General features: G+C 27.2%; 1 protein-coding gene across 1 annotated transcript; it reads left to right on the forward strand.

The window, feature by feature from the left end:
- Positions 1-8,658: 8,658 nt before the first annotated feature.
- On the forward strand, positions 8,659-9,771 carry EAF02_010919 (uncharacterized protein; the record flags this gene model as incomplete). Its single annotated transcript, XM_038906967.1, has 2 exons — positions 8,659-8,735; positions 8,799-9,771. 2 exons carry the CDS (start codon positions 8,659-8,661, stop codon positions 9,769-9,771), a joined length of 1,050 nt encoding a protein of 349 aa, XP_038753257.1.
- Between the last annotated feature and the right edge of the window lie 549 nt (positions 9,772-10,320).

Genomic DNA, 10,320 nt, shown 5'->3' on the forward strand with positions numbered 1-10,320 from the left:
TCTAAAAACAAGAGATCTTATTCTCTTAGCCTTTATCCTTACTCAAACTTACAAAGAGCAATCTAAACTATTAGATCTTTTGAAAATCTTTTAAGAATATACTGAAAAAGGCAATCTTACTATAGCTTCCAAAATCATCACCTCTCAGATTACACATCTTGAATCCACAACTCGAAAAATCGAATTACAAGCAAAAGCTTTAATTAAACCCTCTTCGATTAATATCAATCCAATCCCGAAACCCTCTTATATCAATATTACAAAAGAAAAAGAATGAAATCTAGTTTCTAAAAAAAAAACAATAAATCTATTCTAATAAAAAAAAAGCCTAAAATTACTCAAAAAAGACTTTTTTTAATCAAATCAGAAATCTTCAATCTCAAAATCTTTTTGCCTTTAATAATACAAAACAAGATTAATAAGGCTTTTCAAGAAATTGAAATTAAAGGATTAGTAATTACTATAATAATATTCTTTCTCAATAACAATATTATTATTATTATCAATAATCCCTTTACATTACAATTCCTAATTAAAAGAAAGCTATCTGAAAGAATATTATTAATTTGAAAGAATCCAAAAGAATCAAGAATAGCATAAGATTATTATTTATAATATTCTTATAAAAGAATTTTTTGGACCTAAAGGAATGGATTTGATTATAACCGAAATCGAAACCTTCAATACAGATTCAAACTAATAGAAACTCCCTTTTAACTTACTCTATTAATTAAAAAAGCCTATTAGAAAGATAATGCTATTGTAATAACCTTTATCTCAAAATCAGAAACTAAATTAGCTATCTGAAAGCGACTATATATTGCAAGTATTAGTATTAGAATAAAGCAATTCTACAAATCCAAACCAACTATTTAATACCAAAAATGTTAAGACTTTGGGTATTAAAATTTGTATTACAAAAAAGATTCTTTTTATAGATTATGCAAAAACAAATATATTATAGTAATATATTTCTATATAATTTGTAATCTAAAAGGAAAAGCTTGTTTTTATATTATTATCAAATACTCCAATTATTAAGAAAATCACATAGTTAATTCCAAAAGCTATAAAATCTTTAAAGCAATTCAATAAAAAGCTAATAATATTAATTAATATATTACAACAATATTAGATTTCTTCAAATAAATCTCAACAAAAGCTTTCAAATTATAAAAAATATTCTATAGCTTATTTTTAAACTAAATATCAATCTGATTCTAATTCAAAAATCTTGGATTCAAAAGAATGAAATTAATTTCTCTAATTGCAGATTGACTATATACTCCAATTTTATATAAATTCTCTTTAATTTCAATCCCAAATTCAAACTTCAAACTCTTCTTTATATTACTAAAGACTTCAAAATTATAATCAATCTAGCCCCTCATTTTCTAATAAATCCGGATATACAGATAATAAACTGTCAATATGGAAACGAAACCTTTCAAATTATTAATATATATAACAAAGCGGATCAAATGCAAGAAAAAGGATATACAATTAATTGATTTCTTTATAATTAGCTAATCAATCAATAAATAATAGTATTAAGCGACTTCAATTCCCATTATCCATTATAGAATCCCTTTCAAATAAAAGTATTAATACTGATTAGCTAGAAGAGTGATTTGAAGATTAAGATCTAATTTTATTAAACGAATCTGGAATTAATATTTTCTTTCAATTTAATCTTACAAATTCAAGTATACTTGATTTAATATTGATTTTCGAAGGCATTTCTTTAAGAATATAAGATTAACAAATACTTTCAAATATTGGATCTAATTATTTAGGGATATTATTTGAATTAAAAGAAAAAGAAAATTTGAATATTTCTAATCAAGAATCAATTATTAAATATTATATAAAACTAACTAATTGGAAACTATTTGAATTTATTCTACAATTCAAAACCAATCATTCGCTTACTTTAACCGAATTGGAAATGTTCACAATCACTACACAAGATTCAATAGATTTCCTACAAGAAAACAATATTTATTACTCGAAATTAGATCAAGCTACTAATAAACTTATAAGAATTATTCAAAAAGCAATAGAAAGTTATATTTCGAAAACAATTATAAATAAAAAAGCTAAGGTATAATAATTCTTTGAATTGAAAGTTCTTTGAAAAGAATTAGGAAAAGCAAAACAATAAGTTAAATTCAATTTCGAAAATAATGATTTAAAAGAAATCTATCGAATTACTAAAAACAAATATTTTTAAGTTATTAAAATAATAAAGAAAAACTATTAGAATGATTTTCTAGAAAAAGAGAATACTCAAACCATCTTCAAAGCAATAGTTTATATAAAGGATTATCAAAATCAAAGGATTTCTGATATTATTTTAGAAACCTTTTTTAAAGAAAAATGCTCTGCCTTTCGAATTATTCTTTTCCCTTAATTTTCTATTACTTTAGAACTAGAATAGAAAGGATATCAACAATCTAACAAATAGAAGTAGCCTATTCTTTCCTAAATCGAATTAAAGAATGCTTACTTAACTAAAATCAAAAGAAAAAACTCCTGATCTAGATAGTATTACTTAGGAAATCATTATAAAAATCTATAAAGCTATTCCCCAAACCTTCTTTATTTTATATAATAAACTCCTAAATATTGAATACCATCCACAATACTGGAAATAAGCTATTGAAGTAATCTTCAAAAAAACTTCAAAGCCAGACTATTCAATACTAAAGGTATATAGAATTATTGTATTTCTCAACTATCTAGAAAAAGTAAGCAAAAGAATTCTAGCTTAACGATTAGGATATTTAGCAGAAACTATTTATTTATTATATTATAGTCAAATGGGAGGTTGATAAAAGAAATCAGCTATTGATATAGCTTTCCTTTTAAATATAGAAATCGAAAGTAATAAGCAAAAGGCCTTAAAACTCAATTCTATTTATAAATATAAAAAAGGCCTTCAATCATATTTCCAAAATCAGCTTTTAGAGATCTATAAAAGATTATAATTACCTATAAATCTTATTGCTTAGATAGCTTTATTTCTATAATATAGACAATTAAAACTATCCTTCAACAATCAAACCAAATCCTTCAAACCAATTTCAACAGAAATCCCACAAGGTAATCCTATCTCGCTAATTCTATTTCTAATATATATCAAAAACCTTTTTCAATAGAATTCAATCAAATTCCTCTCTTATATTAATAATATCGCTTTGATTATTAATTCATCTATTTGGAAAAAGAATATTAATTCATTAGAAAAAGCTACAAAACAATTATATGAACTCAGCTCAAAAAATGCAATCCAATTCGATTTAGTTAAAACAAAGCTAATACATTTCTCTTTGTTCAAATTAATAGCTTAATATTCAATTACTCTATCTAATATAGAAATAATAATACCCCAATCTTTAATTAAATAGCTTAGTATCTAATTCAATCCAAATCTCAAATTCGATTAATATATCAATATTAGAGTAATATAAGCGAAAAGAGCCTTTCAACAAATGGCTCGATTAGCTAATACACAAAAGGGTCTTAATTTTAATACTACAAGATAATTATATTTAGTTTGTATAACAAGTATTATAGATTATGGATTGAAGATTTGATGAAAAGGTTAAATTAAATTCAAGAATATCCTTTAATCATTTCAAAATCTAGTACTTCAAAAAATACTTGGAGTTTTCAAACTACCCTAATCCTTCTAATAGAAATTAAAGCAGGTTTAAAACTAGCAAAAATCCGTTTAGATTCAAATATAAGATGATATGCCTTTCGATTAATGAAATTCGCTTCAAACTATTCAATTAATATCGAAAAGAATTATTATTTAATACAATTGGATTTAGAAGTAATAATTATTTTTTGAAGAAAACAATACAAACCACTCCAATTAAATAAAATCAGAGAATCGATAGATTAAAACTTTAATTCAGTTATTTTCGAAAAGATTATTTATTATAACTTTCCTTTTTGAAAAAGAGAAATTTCTTATAAAGTCAATATTAATAAAGCTTTAAAAGAAAATATAACTATTCTTTATAATATTATATTCAAATATAAAGATAACAATATAGTTTATATATATACTAATATATCTTCTACCGAAAAAGGAATCGGAATAGGAATAGGAATAGTTGTAATACAACCAAACAAAGTAATTTCTCATCAAAAATAAATTAATATTGACTCAAATTAATTAGTTTATAATAAAGAACTCTTTGGAGTTACAAAAACTATCGAATATACTAGTATTATAGCATATAAAAGCTAGAAATTTAAGATTTATTTAGATAATCAAGCTAGACTTTATTGTTTCAAAACCTCTTTTAATTATTCAGGATAAGTCTATCAAATAAAAGTAATCAAAATGATAGAGATTATTAGAACAAAAAGAGTAGAAATCTTTTTAAATTGGATCCCAGGTTATATTTCAATACAAGAAAACAAAATAACAAATAAATTAGCAAAAAAACAACTTCAATATAGATTACTTCAAACAAAACTAGTATAAGATTATTTGGTATGATAGTTAAAGAATACAATTCCGATCAATAGCTAAAAACTCTCAATCAATATAAATCCAGATTGAATTAATCCAATATAATCTATTCGAAACTCTTCTCATAAAAAATTGACTCCAAAATCAAACTATCAAAAGACACCAAGCGAAATATCGCTAGTATTTTCTTTCAATTCAAAATTGGCTATAATTATATCAAGTCCTACCTATATCAATTTAAACTTTCTAATAATAAATATATTTGTAATAATATCGAAACTACTGTCTACCTTTTAATTAAATACCCAATATACAGAAAAAAAAAAAGAAATCTTCAAAAACCTACCAATATTTTAAATCAATTTATAATTCCTATTATATACAAAAATAGGCATCGAACTAACAATCAACTTTATTAATACTACTAAAATTACTACAAGGATCTAGCATCTAGCTAAAGCCGAAATTCAAAACAAAACAATTGAAGAAATAGATTCAATAAGCGAAGGAGAGAGAGCAATTAAAGAAATAAAAAAAGAAATACAAAAAAGAAAAGAGAAAAAAGAGAAAAGAGATAAAAGAGAAGAAAGAGAAAAGTAAAACTCTTTTCAAAATCTATTATATAAACTACATACAATAATAGGCAATATGCCCCAGTATTTGTTTTCACTTCCCCCAATATTCTATCTCCATTGTGTATTTCAAAAGTTACTCGCTAGTGCCCTTATGGCCTAGCCGTCTTATATAGTCATGGACTGAAGCGGGACGTTAAATTAAATCAATCAATCAATCGATTCTGTATTAGGGGTATTTAAAGCTTCTTTTCCTTTTAATTCGAATAATATTTCTGAGTGATCAGATTCTATATCTAAGAGTATTTGCCAATTTTGAATTTGAGAAAAGATTCCTTTTAATGTTAGTGTAAGATTAAGAATACTCGAATTGAGGAGATTAATTCAATAAAAGATACTAATTTCAGGTTTGTTAAAAAAAATGAGATTCTGATTTTCAAACTATTCAACTAATTGATTAGCGTTTCCGCTTTTTTTTAAAAAAGGATCCCACCAAGAATAATAAGTATTAAAATCGTTTAATAGAATAATTTCTTATAAGATAGATATATTATATAGACATCTTTCGATTATAAAACCTTTCTTTTTGGCTTGATTAGCTTCGTTATATATATTAATAATTTGAAAGATTTTATTTCCATTTTGATATCTAAAAATCTATATATCAAAATCTATTAGAAAATCGAAAGCTAAATGAATTATAACCTAAAAAGTTTTTGAAGTGTATAATAAAATATATAATCGGAGATTAGAGTTGAATTTTGGAAATGTTTATATAAAATTGGAATATATAATTAATCTCGAGTTTGAATAATCAATTCCATATTTGATAATTCATAGTTCTTGAATCATAATAAAATCGATATTGAGTTTTATTATAAGCTATAAAACGTTCTCTATAGCTTATAAACTTCTATTAAGATTTATTTGAAGGATTCGAATATTGATATAGCTTATATATTAGTGTTATTTGCCTTTTATTAGATTGCTTAATAGATTTTATAGGTTTTTGAATTTGCTGTATAATTTCCTTGACAATTCGAGTATTGAATAGCAAGATATTAATAGAATTTTCCTTTGATATTATATATTATATATAAATATATTAATATTATATATTTACCCCCACAAAATCTATAGGAAAGATTCTTTCTATAATGTATATCCTAATATCCAAATTCTTGACATTTTAGATATTATATAATTGATTTAGATTTATAGAACTTTTCTATTTTTATACTAATACTAGTAATATATAATTGTTTCCGAATAACTAGCTTTGCTTCTGATTTTGTTATAAAAGCAATTACTATAGCTTCTTTTTGTTAATAAGCTTTTTTTGATAATAATATAAGTCAAAAAGAGATTTCTATAGGCTTGAAATCCAGATTGAAGATTTTGATTTTCTCTAAAATGAAATCTATTCCTTTCGATTCTGAGAATTCTCTTATTAGGATTTTATGGATAATAACTTTATACCATTCTTGATCCTTTTGAATTCTTTTAAATTTGATGAGATTGTTTCAGATTGCCTTTTTTTCTATTAGAAATTGTAATATAAAAGGAGTGTTTATAATAATTATTATATTACTATTCAGAGATAGGATTACTACTACTATAACTAGACCTTTGATTTCAGTTTTCTGAAATGCTTTATTCATTTAATCTCATATTGATATAAATAAAAAAGAGATAGTATTCGTAATCTCTAGTTTGATTAGAATTAGACATTTTTAAATGATTTTAATCTTTTTGTCTATTGGAATAGGCTTAATAGCTTTTCCTTTACTGACTAAATTCCATTCTCCTTCTTTTGCTATAATTGCAAAAATTGATTTAGTTAGTATTATAATAATTGGGATTAGGTTTTTGGCTAGTATTTTAGCTTGAGATTCGATTTTCCATATAGCTAATTCAAAATAAGTAATTTAGAATATAATAATATTAGAGATTATAATAAGCTTTTCTTTTTTGATATATTCTCTAAAGATTTTTAGAAAATCTAATAGTTTTGATTGTTCATTATATAATTAAAAAAGAATTGAGGCTAATACTATAAGATCTCTTACTTTTAGGATTGCTTTCTTTAATATAATTATTTTGTTTATATTCTAAATTGTTTATTCTAATTGTTAAAGGGTATTATAAAGCATCGTTTCTTATTCTGATTGAATATATAGATAGTATTAATTATATTTTGAGTAATAAAGGGGTTACTAAATAAATTGAATTCTTTAACTCTTTTTTCAGAATTGATTAGCTAATTAATTGATAGAATAAGGCTAGAGATTTCGAATTGAGAATTTTCAAAAGGCAAAGAAAGACTTGAAGATATTAGAATACCTAAAACAATAATAGAATAAATGTTTAATATAATAAAGACTTCAGAAAAAACCTTTATTATAATTATATCCCCAAGTGTTAATAGATTATCAAGACAATTTATATTAAGGATTTTATTCTTATTTTGATAATTTAAAATAAAAATTTTATACAAATTTTTATATACATTTTGTATTTAGAATATCAATAATAATATTATAACAATTACTAATCAGAATTACTTGGGAGCAATTGTAATCAATTTGGTTTAATAACTATAATCTAAATCAATCGCGAAAGGGTCGTATTTCGAAGAAAAAGTTTCCTTCGAAATTTGTTGTGTGTATTTGACTCCTTTGTACTGTATCTGTTTCTCCACCAATCCATGGCTGCGAAGATGCAGTCTTGAAATAGAATGATTGCGCTGCTATAAGAGAAACTGAAACCTTAACCATAGTTGTTCGGTCTGGCATATTCCGACCAATGACTATCGTAAACACTTTGCAAAATGCATTCCTGCTCGAAAGTCAGTTCTTAAGATCTCTTCGAAATAATTATCCGGGCCTTACAGATTAAGTGTAACCTTGGAGGTCATGATTATATCTGGACAATGTTGCGTCCTTCTGTTGGTATCAACTTGGTTGAGGTGTCCAAGTCTTTAGTGCTCGAGTGGTGTAGTTTATATAAGGTAAGAGATTGCCTGTGGGATTGTCTTCATGAAAAGATTGCAGAAAAAAACATCAAGTTCGTTGTAGTTTGAGTTTGAGGTAGCTAGGTACTGAGCTGAAAGAAGACTTGTTAATGTAAGCAGTCAGAAAACAAGAAAATGCGTTAGATCTTTAATGATCCTTGACCCTTGAATGCATGTTTTGAACTAAACAGAGAATGCAGCTGTATTGAATGAATCTTTACAAGTGTAGTGACAGTGTTAGGGTGATGATTTATATAAGAATGTATGTCCAATATTGACTTTTACTCAACATTGATCATTCACCAGACTTTCAATCATAGAGCTAGCATTGGTACGTAAAGAGAATGCATCAAATTATTAACCAATAATCTGATAAAATGTTTGGGGCCTAAATACGAATAGAATCCAAAGCGAACCGAGCCGTACTGTACTGCTCGAACCCTACGACTTTAATCGACTTCCACCCTCTTGTTATTAAAATTCTTTACTCAGCACCTTCACATGTGTATTTAAGTCTCATTTAACTCCTTGTGACTACTGAAAACACAATCAGTTATTCCAAGTACGGGAAGTTTGCAGAAATGTCAGACTTACGCTATCCTACCGCATCGCCGGCAATGGTAAAGGACATCATGAATGAAGTCATAGTTCTATATCTGTGAGTTATAAAATTGCAATACTCAGACTTTTTATCATAAAGATTAACTAACAGCAGACTCAGTCATAACTTCAATAATACAGTCGAAGTGATTGTAGGTAAGGATGAAGAGGAATTGAGACTCCAATTTGCATCCAAAGTCTTGGCGTTGCATTCAGAATATTTCCGCGTAAAAATCGAAATTCATTCATTAGTACAGCATGCCAAGAGCGAACCTCTCGTTATCAATCTCTGCGAACAAGACATCGGAGCATTGGAAGCCTTTTTCGTCTGGAACACAACTGGCGACATTCTTTCCTCAGAGACACTTTCTCCTGTCACTGTAGAGCCCGATACGGCGGCAATAACGGCAGAGAAGCTTGATGAATACGTCAATTTTTGGGATCGGCTTTTGGAATGCTACTTTTTGGCAGATTTCCTAGGTGCTCCGGCATTTGGTAATGCCACCATGGATGCGTTACTCGAAGCTATCGATAATGAAACGAAAGATCGAGGAAAACTGGAACCAACGTTCGAAGTCTCCGCGCCACATTTGGAAGTCTACAATTCCGAAGATAATCACGATCATTCTGATAATGACCAAGATGAAAGTGATGATGAGGAAGATCATCGTGGCGATGTTGAACATCGATGGGAAGCAGGTGAACATCGAGACCCCTTTGACAAGAATCTGCCTCGACAAGAGATTAGACAAATGCTTGGTACTTTGCCCCACCAGATCCGACGAGTTTACTCCATGACTAAAGCAGATTCGCTGCTCCGGAAGATGCTTGTGGATAAAATCATGAAACAGAGTACGGATCATCATCCTTACTACGAAAAGCTGAATGGTTTGCTCAAGGAGGGTATGCCGGTAGAATTTCACCAAGATTTGATGAATGAAATGATGCGTAGCTTCACTATAGTCCATCAAATTAGCCAAGGCACCGACTCTATACGTCTAAGCGCAGATTGTCGAGCTTCACGAAGGTGCTACTATCACATTCATAGAGTCGGGGAGAGGTGCCCCAAGCCCGAATCCGATTCTGGATCGTGAAATTATCGGATGCAGAGATAAAGATATTTGATTGGAATAGTTTATGTGAGAGGAATTGGGGGCCTGATTGGTTTCAAATTCAAAGATGCAAGCTTTTGAACTTTTGCAAAACTTGAGTACTTTAAAGGGTTTACAGTAGTGTCACACTAAATGCAAGGTTGACTCATTCAAAGAAAGAAAATTTATCATATGCGAATTAAATCGTTTACCAAGGTTATGATCAACCGGTAGTAGAACAATCAAATTTCTTGACTTTCTTAAAGTATAATTATTATGACTGGTGAGCAATACTTCAAAGTTAACATGAAGCATTTTTGCTCTAAAAGTAAACAACAGATGAATCTAATTCAAAAAATGATCGAAGATAGCTACCTCTTTATAGTATATTATTATTTACTATTTTTGGAATCTCAATTATCGATTGATTGATTGATTGATTTCATTTACGTCCATCTTCAGTCTAAGACTATATAGGACGGCTAGGCCTCTAGAGGTTCTAGCGGATAACTTTTTATTCTACAAAAATGGATATATACGATTTAGGGAAGT

This window comes from Botrytis sinoallii, assembly GCF_014898435.1.
Source record: "Botrytis sinoallii strain Bc 23 chromosome Unknown BSIN_028, whole genome shotgun sequence".
Lineage (NCBI taxonomy): Eukaryota > Fungi > Ascomycota > Leotiomycetes > Helotiales > Sclerotiniaceae > Botrytis > Botrytis sinoallii.